Below are 20,990 nucleotides of genomic sequence, written 5' to 3'. Positions count from 1 at the left end.
ACTCACAAAAGGTGTCATTAGGAAGTTGTATCAGAAATAATATCTGAAGCTATAAGTGCTCCTTTTTAAAAAAATCTAATTTTTGTCAGTGTTCTGTAGGTCACCAGCAACACTTTGTTAACTGTCCCTTAGAGGACCTTTGAAAACTATTGAATTATGCATTCTTTAGAAAACACCAGCTGGTGGGTTTATGCCCATTTTATTTATTTATTTATTTATTTCATTAAAAAAAAAAAAAAATCCTTAGGAGAGTTCTTTCTTTAAAAGTAGATAAAGCCAACCTCATAGAAAAGCTGTTCTGTTGCACCCTGTTACAAAACGATATGCAAAGTTTTGCAAAAAACGCCATAGTTGGAAGTTAGTGAGAAGGACTACAAATACATCAGTGGTACTTCTGCTTCGTTTTACTTTAGATCAGAAAAATCAAGTGCTTTATTCAAACATCAAGTGAGAATTATATTCCAAGGGCTGTCTAAATTTTTGCTTTTATTTGGTTCTTTTCAAGAAATTACTACAGACTTGCTTACCACCTGTATCTGCTTATATATCTACTTACGGCATGTATTTGTTTGTATCTTAATTAGAAATTATTTTTTAGATATGTAAATAATTCTGGATTTTTTTAGTATGACCTAAGCATTTTATGTTATAATTATATTTTTATAACTACATATATTTATCCATATATTAATATGGTTACATCTCTGCTCACTTGGGTTTAAACTGCACAAAAAAACCCATTTAATTTTGCAGATAGTATTTTAGACCATTTGTCTCTAGCAGATGACATGAGATAGCTGGGCTATTTGGGTTTGTGCATGTGTGTGTAAGAATCCATAATTAGTTTTTTAATTTCTCTATTGTGTCTGCTTTATTTACATTGTCTGAAAGTTATTGCTGAGTCTCTGTTTTTCACAGGTTAAAGAATTATCTGTGGCTTCTAGTCTGAAGTGGCATGTTGTGAGCACTCTGAGGAAAAAACATGAAATTACTACTTTGTATAAAATATGGCTTCTTTGTGTTCCACTGGGAAGCAGAGATTTGAAGAAGTCTTGAGGAACTCAAAAAGAATTTCAGTTTTATCCTTGGCAGCAGTTTCCAGCTGTGCCTGAGAGGCTGAGATAGGTGTGTGAATGGGCGACTGGAAGAGAGCATCATGAGAACAGTTACCAAATCATAATAATAAAAAGTCTAAGGCATTTTATTTAATTGAAGTCAACAGTGGACGTGGTCTGGAAAAGAAAACTAAAAAAAACCCATCAAACAACCTATCAGAGCTTTCTGTAAAAGAAAGCAGCAAGTGGATTTGCTTGCTTTTAAGCCTACTAAACACCAGTAGCCAGTAGGAAAATTTACTGTAGTATGGCAAGACTATGGTTTGTCAGGATGCCTGTAGAATCGCTCTTATCTCAACTGATTTGCCCTGGCAAGAACTCCCAAATCAATAACCCTTGCTCTAACAGAACTTTGCAAACGCATTTTTTTATTAGCGGTAAGACATTAAGGGCAGGGGGGTTCTCTGTTGGGAGCTTGCTTCTTTGTGTTTCCTGTGTGCTAACATTATGATAGCCAGTGATATTCCTACCTACTTTCTCTCACACATTTAGTCAGTCACAGATTGATGCTTCTTTGGTTGCTCCTTTTAACACAAGCTGGCATGTGTTATCACACAAGGTTACTTTTCTTTGGTTTAGCTGAAAATTTTGAAGACTGAATGGAAAAACTTTTAGTAACAAGGAATGAAAAAGACATAGGGATTTTACGTATAGCAAACAAGTTACAACTGATTTACACCAGGATCTGTCAAGTTCAAAAGTCAGATGTATTTCTGCTGATTGATGCCGAGTAAGCAGGAGAAAAATGAGACACAGTATCCTCTTCAAGAAATTACGATATGTTTCTAAATGGCCAATTTAAAACAAAAGGATTAGGACTGTGAGAGCTGTGGTCCCAGCACGTGTTCTTCCTTCACAGTTGAAAGCTCTGTCAGGCTTGTCAGAGTTTGCTCTTTGTAGCTCATGCCAGAGAACTGCAAAGCCTCTTTGGCACTTCTTTCTGTTCAGTAGCTGCCACTAGTCTTTCTCCTGTTCTTTCTAGTAATTGTTTTGAGTTTTTAAAAAATATTTTGTTATTTATAAACATTTTGTATGAGATTATTGCCTAAGAATCAGAATCAGCTTGGATTTATGGCAGTAGATATCGTGTGAATGTAAATTAATGTCTCTGTCCTCTCACACATAGTGGGACCTAAACAACCGGTAAATAGATAAGGAGCCATTGATAAAAGCAAAAATAAAAGACAAATATCATACAAAGCAGTGCAGGCTTTAAATGCCATTCACAGCTCCCCATGTTTCTATGTAAAAATTCAACCTAGTTATTGCCCAATCCACAAATAGAAGAGTTTAAACAGATGGCAAAGAATGCGGTCCAGTTGTGATTTCCTTGTGCATGCAGTGATATGAGTAGAAAGAGTGAAATTCTTAGCTAGAAATTCAGGGAACTGGGTGATGAAATGCTGAGATCAACAAGGGAGCAAAGGGAGACATCAACCTTATATTAAGGTAACTAGTCTGACTGAATTGTGTATAGTTAAACTGTGGTGAGTTTCCACAAGACAAGAAGGCAGTATTGCTGCTGAAGGAAGGATATGGAGAGAGAAGTTTGAGAAAGATGTTTAGCCAGACCACATTGCAGCAAGCAATAAGTTTATGTCAGGGCAAGACAACTATCTTAGCAGCAGATTTTGAAGAGACTGCAGGAGATATTTACTGACACTATAAATGTAATAAATGCAGAAGAATTGAGAACTGTAATATGAAGGTTATGAAGTGAAATGGAAGCTGCAGGCAAAAGAGATGAAATTGAGCACTAGCAACTGAAAAGCCCTGTGACCACAGAAAACTGCATGTTTTAATAACTGCGAAATCAGGAGGATGTAATTAAACATCCCCATCTGTTGCAGCAGTTTATTTCTTTTATCTTGCAACCTGAGTTGCCACAGGGAAGACTTGTAATCGACATCAGAATGTTGGAGTCAATGTTTGTGTGTACACTTGTGTGTGAAAGTGTTGATTTATAAAGAAGTGTCTTTTAAAAGCTATCCAAAAACCAAAAGTTTGAACACTTTTCAGTAAGTGACCTTTCCTTTATATTTCAGTGTTATACCTTCCTTAGGTCCTTTGCAACAGTTAGCAAAAGCATCAGTATGGAAAGTCAGTCATCTGTTTAAACCTTTTTCCTAATGCTTTTGTGCAAAGGTTTCAAAGTTCTTTTAGAAGCCAGATTTCATATCTCTTTGTTCAAGCAAAAAAGTTCATTGTGATTTTTGGCTGGTGAAAAGAAAAGGACTTTGCTCCAATTGTCCTCAGAATTCTCTGTGAATTAACCAGCCTTTTAAATGTTGTAATTCATAGAAAAACTAACAGAAACAGATTTTCTTGATTTTTTTTTTTTTTTTTCTCAAATACCTATTGCGTGTGTTAGATAAATCTCATTGTTAGGACAGTGTATAATCATCTAACATTTTTCAGGCTGTTGTAAGTCAATAATTTAATGAATTTGCTAAACATTAAATCCTTCAGCTGAAATAGAATAGACGCCTTTCAAAACACTGATGAAAAAAGCTGACAATTGCTTTCTAATCTCAGAAAGTTGCTTGGAATACTTCAACTTCTCTCTTTTGCAAGGATTAGAAGGAAAAGATTTTTTGTCTTTCTGACACAGGCAGGGACACATTCCTCTAAACCAGGCTACTGAAGACCCCATCCAGCCTGGCCTTGAAACCTTCCAGGGATGGGGCATCTACAGATTCTCTAGGCAACCTGTTCCAGTGTCTCACCACTCTCATAGTGAAGAATCTCTTCCTAACACTTAAATCTACCCTGCTCTAATTTAAAGCCATTCCCCCTTGTCCTGTCACTACTTGCTCCTATTGAAAGTCCCTCTCCAGATTTCTTGTAGGACCCCTTTAGGTAACTACACACAGCTGTAAAAGGTGCAAGAGCAGCTGCATCATTCTTAAGGAAACCTGAACACTTTTGAAATAAAACACTGCTCTTACTACTTTGCTGATAGGAATACAGTGCTGCATCTAACTGTGTTAAGTAATTTATAATAACTCTGTACCAAGGAAAGGTAAATGTGAATATCATGTTATACTTGGTTTTAAGGCTAGTGGACCAACAGGAAGGACTTAATAATCTTTTCTTCTATTTATTCTTTTAATTAAGTATTTAAAGAATGGCACTGGCTTTGGTTTCTTTAAATCTCTTTGCAAAAGAAAAGCATATTCTTTATTACTTTGCCATACCCATTTTCTGTCTTGTATAAAAATACTATTTTTATGGGAGCAGGATACAGATTATCAATGGAAAGTAGTTTACCTCAAGACTGGCAGCTTAGCAACTGAAAACTATTAGTGTGTAAGACTTGCTTGTCTCTTCTGTACAAAGGTGATATAGTGTCACTATCATAAAATCATAGGATGGTTTAGGTTGGAAAGGACATTAAGATGATCCAGTTCCAACCCCCTGCCATGGGCAGGGACACCTCGCACTAGAGGAGGTTGCTTCAAACCCCATTCAACCTGGGCTTGAACACTGCCAGGGGTGGAGCTTTACACAAGCCACCAAAATTTGCAGGAAAATGTGAGCAATCCAAGTATGGCATAAAAACTTAAGCTCCAGACAAATACTACTGAACTCTGTAGAAAATCTGCTGTTGACTTTGATAGTGGGTTTGGAAGTGACCCACTCCTGAATGATCTAGGTCAGAGATGGCTCACTGCCTAGTCCTGCAGAATTGAAAAGTGTACACTGGTTTTGTTTCACTGTTTTGTGAAAGTTCTCTGAGCTGTCAGCGAGATATCCCTCCTAATAAGTAAATCCATATAAAGCATTTAAAAAACACATTACAATGACAGTCTAGAGCACTGCAGGTTAATTATTTCCACTCAAGAGTAATTGGATAATAGTGTGAAATCTATGAAGGTATACTCCAGAAATTATTCACTAGAAGTATCTCTTTCTGGTCTTATCTAACCTTGCTCATGAGTATGAAAAGACTTTTCTCCGCAAAGTACACACATGCTTGTTAAGGAGTGCTATAACACACCCCATACGCATGATCGGGAGGAGACCCAGGCGCTCACTCACCCTCCAGGAGCCAGCACCAGACATTTGGGCTGTGATCTGTGGTTGCAGTCCAGCTGCTAGCACTGCGCCCCTCACTCACACTAGATCTCCCCCCACCCCATAGGTGGTTTTCAGGGAAAACACCATTCCCAGCCCAGTGGCTAGGTTTAAGACCCCCATTCATTCCAGTGAGTGGCACAGAGACCACAGTGGGTACAGTAGCTGACACCATAGGCCAGGGGTACCCAAAACCCTGGTCTCACTCCAGCTGCTGGCCCTTTGGCAAATGTGAGCATATCTGAGTCCAGCATTGTACATGTTCACATACACCATACACACAGTTTATATAAGAAACTAAATATGAAAGTAATAAACATTTGAAAGTTCTCTCATAATTTTTAATATCTACCTATTTAATTTTTTATTCTAATTCTCAAGTCCTATTTAACATTCTTATTTTTCTCTTTTCTTTGCTGAGCTCTTCTTTTTCATTCTAGCTCTTTTTGTATCACTTTTTTTTTAATTCTCTGCACCATATAATACATTCTTATTTAAGTATTGCTTTCCTTTCAACTCCTTTGACATACAAACCTCTTCCCTCTAATCTGTCACCTTCCTACCTCACCACAAGACAACTTTCTGTAGATGTAATTATTCTATGATCATCTGCATATATTACAGTTAGTTAAAAACTTCTATGCTCTTCTCACAAACAATAGAAGGCAATAAAATGAAGGAAAATACGTAGTTCAGAGTACCAATTAAACAAATCTGATTCATTTTGCATTCTCTTATATGCTCAGATAGTCCACTCCAAATGAGATCTTTCTAAAGGAAGCAGGTGATCTGATATAAAAACATTTCCTGTCATAGCAGACCAGCTTAGTTTTACACATATACTGGGAGTCTGTGTGCAAGTGTATTAAGTGGTATTAAATGAACAAAGTGGTATTAAAAGAATAGTAGGTTTTCCATCTTTGCACTGAAGAAACTGCAATTTTCAGTGTTTATACTCCTGGAGATGTTTATAACAGTTTTAGATAATGTTTGCATTAAACATTTGCATAGAAAGTGTTCATAACATAAGCAGTTTTTCAGGTTGAAACATCATGGGAAGGTGTACTCTGAATAATAAAGGTGTGTTTCGAAAATTTAATGAAGATTGTAATGATGATAGTGTGGCAATTTTTCTGGTTTATATTTTTTATACTTCAACACTACTCTCTTTCTTCTCTCCTGTGACATTAGCTTTTTCTATTCTTATTTCATTCTTTTCCATTTGTCAATCCCACAAACTCCCACATGTAGTTACTGGTTTTGACAAGATCACTGTTCCTTGTTCTTCATTTTTAATCCATGTTGAAGTACTAATGGTCTCCAGACTTCTCAATTGACTCTGACCTCCAATATATTGGAAGTGTGGCTAGCAACTCCTAATCTGTGTCTGCCATTGGGAGGCTGATTTAAATCAGTATGTGCAAGGGAATTTAAAGTGAAGGAGAGCAATCTGACTCTGAAATGAGTGTTTAAACGTAGTCCCTACTAAGGTATGACTGCTATCCACTTTTTCAACTCAGTATTGTCATGGCTTCTCCTTGTAGCAGGTCTGATATGGTTTATAGGTCTTAAGTGTGCTATGAAGCTGATAGGTATATTAGGTGATGAAAAACAGAAAGTTAGGGGCAGTGGAGGAAGAATCACTAAAAAATACAAATGTGCACGCAAATGCAAATGGTGAGAATAGTTTCATGGTTTGGCAAAAAATGCCGATGTTCTGTTGAATAGCCTACTGACAACTCACACAGTCTCTTGGCAGGTGTTTCCAAAGATCTGAGGCTGGGATTTATAAATATTTATGTTGTACATAATTTTATTTAATTCCCAGACTCGCTGCACAGAAGGAACACGTGCTGTGATTTGGCTCTCTTCCACAAGTGCTGAACTGTGAATATGAAATCTGCACTTCATTTTGTGTCCTTTGCCTCTCCATCTGTGCTGAACCATCAACAGTTTAGTGGGGCTGCCAGCACTTAAGGCCCTGGTAGAAATTCCATTGTAGAACAGAAATTGAGCATAAACCATTATGCTGAGAAAAACATTCATGCATTTCTCCTTTTGGTTTTCAGAATCTTCGTAATTTCCTACCAAAACTTTTGATTTAGGAAAGTGCCTTGTGCAGCTTGGCTTTAAGGTCTTCTACTAACCCTCTTTCAAAAAGGTCACATTCAGAACTAATACAAGATAGGCTTTTTTCCCATTATTATGGAAAGATATATAGTTCTGTAGGTGAACAAAATACAGATTCCAGAACTACTGGGAGTTTAGCCGTACTGTATAGACATTGGATGTGGCCAAGGGATTGTGGATACTTCTGCATAAAACATTGAGTGAGACTTAAACAGTGGAAGCTCATCTGCTGCCTTTGCCAAATAAGGGACAGAGACTTTGACAAAGAAGAAAAGTAAACAAAAGTAAAAAAAACATGGAGGGAAAAAGAGTGGGGAGAAAAGAGGTAGCTTTACAGGTGCCTTTTCTTTTCCACTGGCAGTGAAGGAAGAATTTCTTGGGAGAACTGTTTCTAATTTCTGAACTTCCTATGAAATAGAATGATTATTTGCCCCACATGCTTGTTTTAGTACTCAGATAACTGGCTACTACGCTGACACCACACAATTCCTATTACAAAGAGGCAGCAATGAAGAGAGAGGCAAGGCAGGAGAGTGCTTCTTTGAATAGACAGCATTTGATGCAGGCAGGAAAGGTGGGTAGGACTTTGGGGCCAAGGGCAACCACAGCACAGTCCATCCTGTGCACTTAGTGGGGATGCAAGACAGATCTGTCTGCCACATCAGCAAGAAGTGGCCTACCTGCCCTCACTTTCATGACTACAAGGAATTTGCAAAGAAAACTATTACGTTTAGAAAGAGAAATACTTTGCCTCTGAAAATCCTTCAAAAATCTCTTGCCTTGATAGACTTTCCTGGGGTAGTCTCACCTGTCTGTAAGAACATAACAAAACATCATATATCTGTCTTTTTAAATTAGGGATCATATGTCTGAAGAAAAGTGGATATGTAAAGAGTTAAGATAGCATAGGAATAGATGTATATGATTGGGAATATATGGTCATTTATAAATCACTTATTATTTGTAAATTATTTTTTTATATTCTAACACATCCTTTTTCCTAGTATTTTAAAGTCTTTTATGACTGTATTAATTTTTAACTAGTGAGGAAATATTTTTGTGCTTCTTTGTGTATTTTTTTGTAACCAGCACTATTATCCTAGAATCATAGAATAGTTAGGGTTGGAAAGGACCTTAAGATCATCTAGTTCCAACCCCCCTGCCACGGGCAGGGACACCTCACACTAAACCATGTCACCCAAGGCTCTGTCCAACCTGGCCTTAAACACCACCAGGGATGGAGCATTCACAACCTCCCTGGGCAACCCATTCCAGTGCCTCACCACCCTCACAGTAAAGAACTTCTTCCTTATTTCTAACCTGAACTTCCCCTGTTTAAAACTCATTACCCCTTGTCTTGTCACTACAGTCCTTTATGAAGAGTCCCTCTCCAGCATCCTTGTAGGCCGCCTTCAGATATTGGAAGGCTGCTATGAGGTCTCCATGCAGCCTTCTCTTCTCCAAGCTGAACAGCCCCAACTTTCTCAACCTGTCTTCATATGGGAGGTGCTCCAGTCCCTTTATCATACTCGCTCTCCTCTGGACTTGCTCCAGCAGCTCCATGTCCTTTTTATGTTGAGGACACCAGAACTGCACACAATACTCCAAGTGAGGTCTCATGAGAGCAGAGTAGAGGGGCAGGATCACCTCCTTCATCCTGCTGGTCATGCTCCTTTTGATGCAACCCAGGATACAGTTGGCTTTCTGGGCTGCGAGCGCACACTGCCGGCTGATGTTGAGCTTCTTGTCAACCAACATCCCGAAGTCCTTCCCTGCAGGGCTGCTCTGAATCACTTCTCCACCGATTAGCTCTACATCAGCCTGTCATCATTGTGCTATTGGACTGACTAGATCACACACATAACCAAATATGTTGTTTAAAAGTAAGAATTTAGAAAACAATTCTATTGACCATAAGTATGCATGATACTCTTGCTACTGAATGTTTAATAATGAAGTGGTAGGGTTAGAGTTCTCTAGTTTAAATATCTGTAAATCAGGTTTAAGCCATTGATGCATTTATCAGTTGCAAGTGCAGGTAGAAATCATGCTAAGTAGCAGTCACTCCTAAAGTGTCTAATGTGCCCAATGTCTATATGCAACACCTATATCTCTACAGCAGTGCTTAAGTATGAGAATAAGTAAGCTGTGCTCTAGTTACAGAATGTTTTGTGAAGGTGAGGCGCCTCTTGGGACAATCACACACCATTCCATGTAGCATCATATGGAGATGTGTCGCTGAATGGACTCAGTCAGAGATCAATGTGATCAGACAAAGCCATTTATTCTAGAAAACTAACTCTTTATATACTATTTCTTAAAGTTGTTTTCACTAACTTGACACATTGTGATTGGATACATATCTGTGAGGCCTTTAACAACTAACATATAATTGGTTAAGCACAGGTGTGAGAACCTGACCTTCAAAGTTTTCCAACAGTCCTCAATTTAGCAACTCAGTAAATTCCAGCTCCTTCTTATCTTGCTGGGATTCTCACTCCCAGTGCCTCGCTCCCATTCTCCTTCACCTTTTGTTGTTCCTTGGTTCATGTCGAACTCCATGTAGGCACTTGCTGATCTGGGTATGTGGCTGTTCTTTGCCAGAAAATCATCCACATCTCCCCCTTTTTCTTTTTATACAAGCCAAACACGCTTTGTAGCACTCATAATCATTCGTTGGATACATTAAAAATACACAGCAACAAAATCAAAATCGTTAAAATGACAATAAACACCATTAGTCCACCTTTTACTAAAGCAACCAGCCAACCTGTCAGTCCCCATTCACCTAACAAATTGTCCAGCCAAGAGGCTTGCCCATCCTCATACACCATGTGTAAGATCTTAGCATGTTTCCATATTTCTTCAACAGATGCCAATCACAGGCTACTGGGTCTGCCATTTTTCTCCTGGATGGCTCTCTGATGACAGGGCTGGCCATCCCCTCACATCAAGGTCTGGCATGGCATGTGTCCCCACTGCTCCACGCCTGCTGGGTTGCAGCCAACAGCGGAACTAAAGGTTCTTCTTGGTGGCAAATACAGAGGCCAACCCAGTCTTGCCCTTGACTGTGGCAGCAGGCATTTGGTCAACCTCAGTTCTTGTACCTCGTTGTCAATGCAGAGTTTCACCTGCTTCATCCAGTAACAAGTTGCTACTGTGGCAAAGCATACACAGATTTACATTACCAGAGTAACTATTACAGGTTACAGCAGCATGTTGAAGATGCTGATGGCAGCAAGAAACCAGCCAAAGAATTTTCTTACCAGTGGAGTTCTCCCACCCTCTTAATTTGTTCCATTACCTGCTTTATAACACTACCATCATATTAGAATCTTTCTAGCTTTTGCCTTAGCATTTTCTAGCAGCTGCTGCAAATTTGCATGCTCTAACATCTCTTTTACAAGTAACAAATCCACACAATACAAGGTATAGTTTCTCATTAGCAACTGGCTAGTAAATACAGGTGGTTTTATACACAAAATCACAGCCTCTAATAATAGCTACGTTACAAGCACACCTATTCAAGTTGTTACTTTTCAGTTGCCCCCAAGTGATGTCCTGTAATCATTCATTTTTTACTTCCTCTATCTCATTCTGCTCGAGGTATTCACTGTCAGCTCCTGTAGCTGAGGCATCGAGTTCCTCCACTTGTCTGTCCAGCTCATGGCAAGGCTTGACAAACTTTGCAGGCAGCTGCCACAGACCTGTAGGTAGGAGAACACAAACACACCCCCTATCCCAGGCTATCAGCTCTTGAGAAGGAGTTGGGTTAAAGTGATTCAAAGGCATCCTGATGGAAAAGGTATGTGAAGCTACAGCTGCCTGCGTGCTTAGCAGCAGCCATAAATACCTGCTAGCAACCACACTTTTGCATTAACCCTTTCTTGTCCAAAATGTTAATCTGCTACTCATTAAAACTTTTACACAAACCCAACAACAAAAAATACACAGAACACTGTCTGCCCTCAACACACACACACATGCATGCATGGGATCCCACAAGCAAACTCCATACAATTACAATATTTGAAATACAAAACCCAGACAATCATTATTCCCACTATACGGTCCCTCATATGGAATGTGGCGTAAGGACCCTGTGAAAACAATAAAAAAAATCAGCTCCAAGAAGCATCATCGCAGTGTGAGGTGGCAGGCTCAACTTTAGCGGGCATCCCCGCAAAGGCTCTGCCTCCCCCACATCGTATGAGTCTTGGGCTTTTACACTGACCAAAATGCGCACTCATTCCGATGCAGGTGGCCAGCCTACATTGGAAGAAGTGGTCAGCAATATCCATAAAAGTCTCCAAGGATTGATAGAAACATGGATATACTTATATTTGCCATCTTCTAGTACATGTGGATCACAGAGAGACTATCAAATGAGTTGTATATGGGGTTTCAAGTCCACAGTCTGCCCCAATACTCATATAACATGTTCAAAAGGCGATAAGGGTTAAGACTTGCCCATTTACTTAAAGGGACTCCTCATAATGGTACATTAAATTGCTCTACATTTCCACACACCCAACAGTTTTTCACTTGCGTATAATTAATTACCTTTTCTAACAGATCTACATAAGCATTAGCCTTAATCTGTAACATAAACATGAATATTGAAAGAAAGCAGGTTCTATTTACACTCATGACTATGTCTATCTTCGTGCTTCTAAGCAGATGGCTTAGCACACCTTCGCTTAGCCCCCTCCCAATGCTCAGGAGGAATCTGCCGTTTGTATGACACCAGTAAGGGTTTTGAACATTCAAATTGAATAATGCGTATCTGCTTCTTCTGCTTCAATACCCGTCTCTGCAGCTTAAACTGTCCTTCAGAAATTCTAGGCGTGAAACCTGGCTCGTGCCTCTTCATCCAGCTGATTCATTTGCCGGCAATGAGGGTGTTCTGTCTTCTTTTGGCAACACTGGCTCCTTCCAAGGTTTCACCCATCGAGCTGGTACCCAACGTGGACCAGAGTCTGTGATTACACACATATATCCTCTACCAGTTAGTTTTACTTCCACAGGACCCTTCCAGGTACCAGTTTCCAGATCCCTATACTGGACCAGTATACCCTGAGTCTTATTCACATAACCTGACCCTAGCGCTTGACATGTATTACAGCAGGAGGGTCACTAGAGTCTCCTACCAATCGCAAAAAGTTCATAACATACACAGCTTTCTGTATTCTTGCTGCCGGGGTAAGCCCTTCTTCCCCCGTTTTTTGTTTTTCTAACAATTGTTTCAAGGTCTGATGCGTACGTTCAATAATAGCCTGACCTGTAGGAGAATGAGGAATACTAGTGATATGAGCAATGCCCCACATTGGGCACCATTTGTTGCTGAATGGACTCAGTCAGAGATCAATGTGATCAGACAAAGCCATTTCTTCTGGAAAACTAACTCTTTATATACTATTTCTTAAAGTTGTTTTCACTAACTTGGCACATTGTGATTGCATACATATCTGTGAGGCCCTTAACAACTAACATATAGTTGGTTAAGCACAGGTGTGAGAACCTGACCTTCAAAGTTTTCCAACAGTCCTCAATTTAGCAACTCAGTAAATTCCAGCTCCTTCTTATCTTGCTGGGATTCTCACTCCCAGTGCCTCGCTCCCATTCTCCTTCACCTTTTGTTGTTCCTTGGTTCATGTCGAACTCCATGTAGGCACTTGCTGATCTGGGTATGTGGCTGTTCTTTGCCAGAAAATCATCCACAGAGATGGGTTCTAGGACATTCCCACAGTGAATTCTGGGGAAAAGTGTGTCTCACAGTTTAAATTTCATTGCAAAGGAGTAAGTTATCAAGCCCAAGAGCAGGCAGTACTGTTTAACTAACCTAAATTTGAAGAATCTTCACACTTAGCCCAGAGGAGTTTCCGGCTGATTGGGTTGGGAATAACAGCTATGAAATTTCTAGTCAACTAATTATTAAATAAAAAAAAATAAATCAAGGAGAGTTTAGAAAATTTAGCTTCTGAATATCGTTTCAAGGCTAAGAATTACTCTACTCTGAAAGTTTAAAGGAAGCAGTATCAGTCCATCATTATCAGTGTATTGGTGCTTCTGTCTTAGATTAATTAACTTCATAATGGCCACAACTTTTTCCTCAACGTGTTTCAAACTGAGGAAATAGCTACAGAATTCACAGAGATTATTACAGTATTTCATTTTAACACTTTTAGTGTTTCAACATGTATTAAATACTGGCTCAGCATAGGCCCAGTGTGAAACATGTTTTCAATGTATTAAATAGCCCTTTACTCAAGAAAAGTCACATTGAAAGCTGTAGTGCTGATCCACACTGTCATGACAGTGGACTGCAACAGCTGCATGACAAACTGACTGCAGCCACTGGAAGCAAAAAGTTTCCATGCTGCTTTCTGATGCTGTGAGAAGCTAAGCCAGTTCCTTCACCTTTGCCCTGATCTTAGTATGAACATCTTAAATTAGCTGCCAGAAGTGAGTACAAAAATTATACTGTCCTCCTAAGTTACTCCTCTGATAGAACTCTCTCCCATGTATTTCATTTTATCTTTGACTGTGATCATACTACTGCAAAGCCCATATGATTTGCATTGAATTCCATGAGCTTTTGTGAGCATAAAACTAGCAAAACTGCTTACTCAGGGCTTTGAGCTTCAAGCCTTTGGAAATAATGCATCCTTTTAAGTTTTGCAAAGCACTGTATACATCTTCAGTAATTATACATGTTGCAGACCTATGTAATTATGTAAGTAGTACATGGGCATTAAACTTTTTCAAACCTCAACTCCAATTAATAAGCTAGAAGTAGATATTTCTAGATCATGTCTATGCTAGAAGAATTCCTAATGCATAAAAAAAAAAAAAAAAAAATCTTTAAGAGAAACAGATTTCCTTTGTGTTCAGATATCTACAGTACAGGATTAGTGTGATACTGCAGATACTGCCAGCTGAGACCACAAGGCACATACATTTAAAAGCTCAGGTTTTGTTCTCAAACTAAAAATATGGAGTTTGAGATATCCACTGGACCACAGATTACCTTCTTTTTTATGCATTTATCTGCATAGTGTTTCCAAGTTGAGCCAATAGTTAAATGCTGCAAATAATGAGTGCATTCACTCTTATTAGTAGCATTGAAAGGTTTTGAAATTTCCAGAGATGGCCATTTAGGTCCATCTGACCTTATGCTGAGACTGGATTGTTTCATCTACTCACCAGAGATCCTGTTCTCCCAGAGGCAGAATTTGCCTGGTAATAGTTGATTTTTTAAGGCTGTGGTTAAGTCTTTCCTAGCTTCCCCCATTTCTTTGATTTCATTTCTCCCAATGTTTTACTCATATGCAAACTAATTTCCTTTTTTTTTTTTTCATTTACAAAGTTTAATATCCTTGAAGCTTTCTCACTTTCTCCTTCTGTTCCCAAATACAAGTACGTACTTTCTCAAGATGGTTTGCTGACAGAAAGGAAACTATTCTACATCATGTCTCTAACACCAGTATTCAGCACAAGTGCAATAGTGAGGATAACCCAGGATTATCCTGGTGACTGTCCTGCTAGAACAGCAACTTTCAGTCATGTGTTTCATTTCTTGCTCCGTTTTACACTCATGCTGCTGCAGCAAGAGCCATGGCAGAACAGCTTTTGTGTCTGAGCACATGCAATTGACATGAAAAGTGAGGGAGCAGCGTAATATCCAAACTGAGCTCTACCTTTCTCAGGAGCAAAAATAATTTACTCAACTGTTTTACAGATGTTAAATCTGTTATTTGCAATAAATATCCATATAGTGGATGCTTGCTTATATCACCAATTTTGTATAAAATGGTTAGCAAGGCCTTACAGGCAGTTACTCTGATGAGTTCCTTCACAATAAGAGTAAACCTGTTCACCTGCTTTACGACACACGCACATTAACTATTCAGCCATGTTAGTATTTAAGGATGAAAGTATAAATAATACTTTTGTATATATGTAGAATGGCAAATATTAAAGGAAAGGGAGACTGACTACACGTCATGGTTGATATTTTTAATATTCAGAAAAGGCAAAAGTACCAGGTTGGTTATTACAGTTGCCGAATTAAATATATGGGAAAACTCAGCTGTGGAACTAAAAAACTGCCAGAAAGGACAACAAAAGATATCTTTGGGATTTTATTTGGTTTTGATTTTGTTTTCCATATTAAACTTCAAAATCAAATAGACTTGACTTATCTTTTAAGTACTTTAGCTTTAAAATTTTTATGAACACTCTTGCCTTGTGTTGTTTCAAATACATAATATGATACTTCTCTGTTAGCTGTTTTGAAATGGGTTATAAGAACTTTACAAGAGATGCACACTTACAAACAAAAAAAAACTTAATTGAAATGATGCAAAGACAATATAATTTTGTTGTCCTGTTCAAAAATTCTGGTTGCCTTTTGCAGTTCAGGATGGCTGCCATCTATTTGGCCTTTTCCCATCAGGATACTGCACAATGACGAACTCTGCAGCATGTACAGAAATTGTTCTCAAGCCTGTGTTAACAGTCCTGATAATATATTTTTTAGGTTTCCTCTACGCTCAGAACAGTGCCAAACGCAGCATTAAAGAGCGACTTATGAAGCTCTTGCCCTGCTCGGCTGCCAAAACGACCTCTCCTGTTACTCAAAGCAAGTTTTATTTTTATTTTGATTTTTTTTTAGGTTGCATGCATCAAAGTTATACTTTCATTAACTGCTATATTTGAGAGGCAAGATACCTGCTGAAATAAATGTATGCTCTATTGCAGTTTAAAATAAAGTGATGAACAGATTTGTGGGCTAGTAACAGATTTGTCTGTGCTATGGCAATATACCAACGCCAGGGTCAGCTGCGTAGGAGCTCCTGGGTTGGCATGTATGCTCTGAAAGTGATTCAATTAAATACCTGCTCTCAAGTGTATTTGAAAAGTGGTATCTTTTCATTTACATGTGTGCGTGTGTCTGTGTGTGCTTGCTATCCAATACATGATAGTATCAGCAGTACTAGTCTGGGAGGAAAGATTTGGCTCGGCAGGTTTTGACTAAATCAAACTATTTAGAGAATGGGACTTAAAGTCTGTGTTTGACAGAAAAATAATGAGATTGAAAAAAACATGTGAATGTGGAGATATAGGAAAAGCACACTGACACTACCTTTAATGTCTTGATATGCTGTGAGGAAGTAACATTTCTCTAGAATAGCTAACAGATAAAACCAGGGGGAGTGAGGGAGAACATGAGTTGTACAAAGGTACATAAATATATGCATATATACCTAGAGATTAATTTTAGTAATAAAACTAATGTCTTCCTTTATAAATTGGCTATCCCTGTGTACACAATTCAGTCTAGATTAATTTGGCTTTATTCTAGGCACTAATCTAAGCACTTAAAATTAGAAGATCAGTGGTCCTTGTGGTTCCTATATGTGGTGCCTATATATGTGGTTCCTCTTCTGATAAAACATCTCAATCAAAGGTGAAATAAAAACTTCCAGAAGCAGTTACCCATGTCCAGTGAATACTTGAAAACCCAAGGCAACTTGGGTATGAACACAGGGCCCTATTAAGTGTCTGGATCTCAGTGGTATGGATCTAGGCTTTCATTTTGCTATCCCACATAACTGCCTTTCATGCTTCTCTAGAGAGAAGACAGTGGTGCTTGCTTTCTTTTCTAAGTGTTTGAGGTCTCAAAGATGAGAAGGACTAAAGATGCGATTTTTTTTTCATGGTGGCTTCAACTGATGTTTTATTTGAAAATAAGATGGCTTAAACTGGTCCATTACTGTCATGACACTCAGTAGGAATTCATTATTTAAAAGTTGCTTTCAGCTACAAGGCCTGAATAATATAGTTTTAGACTATAAAAGGAATCATAGAATCAAAAATTGGTTTGAGTAATAAAGGGTAAACCTCACCTTGTATTAAATATTTCATATTGGAGAACCAAAATGTAAAACCAGATTAATTTGACATTTTTCCGTGTACTCATCAATAATGAAGTGCTATGTTAAGTATGAATGTTATACTAAGTGAAAATATTGCATTAAATAAGAATATCATTGTAGCCACACATTGTTATTATACCACTTTGACATAATGTGATATTTGATTTCTGCTAACATAAATAAGCAACATGATAATGTACTAGGAATGAAGCCAACGCTACCTACAATAGCAACCACATAATGTGAATCCCTTAGAAATTTTAAGGGGAATATTTTTAAAACTAGTGCTTTGTTGAAATATAAATAGCATGAATTTGCACTTCTGCTCTTAACTTCTATGAATATAGACAGAGGTTACCTGTGGTTTAGCCTAGTAAAATTAAACTTAAATCCAACCTTCTTTAGCTAAAGGCATGTGCTAGAGATAGGACTAGACTCAAGAGCGGTTTTGGAAAGGAAAAGCATGTTTGCATGCAGTTCTTAGATAGACTCAGGAGCTATAGTTTGGGTTTTGTGCAGGCAAATGCATGTGCACAATATTTACAGATATGAACTGAGGCTTGACTTTGGACATTCCTCTCCAGCTGCCATTATTTGAAGAGTATGTGTGCTTTTTGCATTGCTTTTTTTCATTTTGTTCTTTAATGAATAATGAAAGGTTCAAAGCATAGCTCATGTGGGAAATACATTTAAAACTGTCCTTACTATTTAGCTAGAGCAAAGCTACTGATCCATGAAGTCAGTAAAAATATTTTGTTCAATATATTGAGTGAATATGAACACGTTTCTGTTTTTCAGTTTACATACGTTAGCCTTCTATAAAATAAATAAAGAACCCTTAACTTTCTTAGGCTGAAGAAACTACAGAACTAACTATTTTTTTGCTAATGCCATAGAAATCATTAATGTTTGGAAGTAGATATATTTTCATACATTTCACTGTATATTTTAAATGTGTATAGGGTTTTTTTTTTCCCAGCCTGGATAATGGTAGTCATAAGTGTGAAAAAAAATCTTAAAACCCTGCAACTCATAAATTCGATAGTATTTTAACCTGCATACTTGGCACATTATAAGGAAGTTTATGGTGATTTTATTTTTTGATTGCTTATAAATGTCAGAGTCTAGAGAAATAGAATGTGAAAAGAGTGTTATAGTGAACCTTTTAATTAAAGAAAAACATCATCACCACACTGCAGTCTTCTACATTATCACCATATCATTAAAACACTATAAAAATATTTATTATTAAGGAAATGCCAAACATTGTACTCAGCATCACATTGTCTGGCCTTTATCTTTAGTCTCACATTTATTATGTGTATTCATTTTGCTTCTAGAAAAGCTTGTAGATGTCTCTCTAGGTAACCAGATGTTTCACAAATGGATGCTTAGGGAGCTCAGTTCCAGTTAAGTCCCCTGCGGTCTAACCAATGGTCCATTTAAATTCTGTATAACTCTTAGAATATGAAATACAAGTGACTTCAAGTATATTTATTCTCAGATTGATTCTCTCGTGAATTTAGAATAAGCACCTGCTGTTGACTTGCAGTTGACAAAAAAAGGAAAATAATCAGCTGCATATCTACAGCCTGACATTGCTACAGATACTTCAGTGACTGTATAGAGAATATAAAAAGATTAATCCCTTAAAACATGATGGAAAAGCTTTAGGAACCGTGCAAAATAAACCCTGGATGTTTTATGCAGAATTAAAATGGGACTCAAGAACTTTGCTATACCTACCATAGGTTAGGAAGACAGTTTCTTAGCTTTGGAACTACTTTATTCCAGGTTCATCTACAAAAGCAGGACCTCTTTGCACCTCAGGATTGCTTTTAAAGAGAGCTGATTTTTTTTTATAATCTTGTGAGTGCAGATACTGGCCCTTTAAAACTATCATCAAGCATCATAAAGTCAGTTTAAGTTGTGACAGTTGCTGGTTTTGTCAACTGCATTTAGATTGGAAGTTTTCACAAAGATGGTAATGGTCTACAAGTCACATGAGGTAATCTGTAAAGAAAAACGAAAAAGAAACTTATTATAATTTATCCATAAGCCAAAAAACAGTGGACATCCTGATATAAGATCGTGTGTGACACTGAGATCATCTGGGTTACACCAAGATTATGTTCCTGAGATGAGTGCTAATAGCAACATCTCTTTGCAAAAGAAGAGACAAGGCCATACTGTTTTGTGAAGATTTATCCAAATAGTTTATATATTATGATTATTTCTATTTAGTGTGTTCATTTTTTTTTGTTTAACTGAACTGTATCTTCTGATGCCAGATTTCTCCCAAGCAGCTGAAAGTTATTATTACTGCATTGTAGCACAACAGAAATATATGAAGATGTAAGCACGGTACTGTTTTAATGCAGTATCCTAATATTGTGCTCTTATGAAAACTGAACTGAATAAAACTTATTTTAAGAACGCAGTCCCACACACTGATAAAATAAAATACATACCTTCAACATTGTGGAAGTGACAATTCAACATGCTGTGTCAAGTTACATTTCTATAGTCTGTATAAGTCTTAAAACATAATAAGTCAGTGATTTGATTAAATTAGTCTGCAGTACTACACAATAATACTGGGAGTACTTAAGATGGATATGCACATTCATATTTTTATCAGGCATATAGTTGGCACCCTATAAAAAAAAATCATACTTTAAGTTTCTTTAGCTATTGTATTGAACTTTCACATTTAAAACACTACCTGGAAAAAATGTGTTGCTGTCTCTCGTTGTTTAGGGCTGCACTCAACTGTAAGCCTTGAATGTGAATAACCACATTCTTATTTACCTATTGATGAGGTCAGTGAAGTCATCTTGTTCCCCACTTAGGCTGCTCACCACAAATAATCATGTTTCCCTTAAAGGTTTTGTTATATCATTGTTATATATTTGTAAGGTGTACTGTTGAATGTGCAACATCATTCTCACATGCTTTCCAAAGCACAACTTCACAGTAAAAGGAGGACACTGAAAATCCCAGTCTGATACAGTGAATTCACATCTATTAACTAACCAAGGAAAAATTTCTAGTATCCTGGAGTCACTGAAGTTTAATAAAATTGCTCTCTTTGGTCCGAGAGTGATAGAAACAGAAAAGCCATACTGAATGTGTCATGCATGCCCTTGCAGAATGTTGGCTTTTCAGTTTATTGCTGTTTATACTGATGTGATAATATCCAAACCACTGGATCATCATTGCTGTTCCCTGCTCTGTGCAGCCACAGAAGCAGATCAGGTAGCATTTACCTATGAGTTTAAAATGAACGTCATTTGTCTTTAAAGCTGCAAAAACTCTTCTGTAAGAGAATGTCATTTAATTTTTTTTTTTTCTCTGCAAGGATTAGATAGTTCTGTATCCTACATTTCTTGTTGAGCTTTCCTTTTCTATCTCTTGTATTCTGCAGACACTGTAGAAGATGAAATGGAAATGGCCACAGTACGACATAGACCTGAAGCTCTTGAACTGCTGGAAGCACAGAGTAAATTCACAAAGAAGGAACTTCAGATCTTATATAGAGGTTTCAAGAATGTAAGCACTTCCTTTTTTAATTTACCATCTGTTTACCAGATAGGCCACTGCAGTTCCATCAATATGAGAATGACTGACAGTGGAGCTCATGGGATCAGTAGCTAAATATTTCATGTCTGGTCAGGTGAGGAAACAACCACTCTGCAACAACTGGGCTGTTTAATGACCAAAAGAG

At 37.7% G+C, this 20,990-nt stretch overlaps 1 protein-coding gene across 8 annotated transcripts in view; it reads left to right on the top strand.

Moving 5' to 3' along the window:
- The window catches only part of KCNIP4 (potassium voltage-gated channel interacting protein 4), a gene marked incomplete at both ends in the record, with an annotated part of 444,699 nt that overhangs the window by 371,758 nt on the left and 51,951 nt on the right, over positions 1-20,990 (top strand). For 4 of the 8 annotated variants that reach the window (XM_080621848.1, XM_080621847.1, XM_080621846.1 and 1 more), the window contains one exon: positions 20,691-20,815. In XM_080621848.1, the coding sequence (XP_080477974.1) occupies positions 20,691-20,815 (125 nt within the window). Of the gene's footprint in view, positions 1-15,864; positions 16,000-20,690; positions 20,816-20,990 lie in introns of all 8 variants that reach the window. The other 4 variants (XM_080621843.1, XM_080621842.1, XM_080621841.1 and 1 more) reach the window with 2 other exon arrangements.

Source organism: Psittacula echo, assembly GCF_963264785.1.
Source record: "Psittacula echo genome assembly, chromosome: 1".
Taxonomy (NCBI): domain Eukaryota; kingdom Metazoa; phylum Chordata; class Aves; order Psittaciformes; family Psittacidae; genus Psittacula; species Psittacula echo.
Note: the sequence above shows the minus strand (reverse complement) of the source record. Positions and strands in the feature narration are given on the sequence as shown.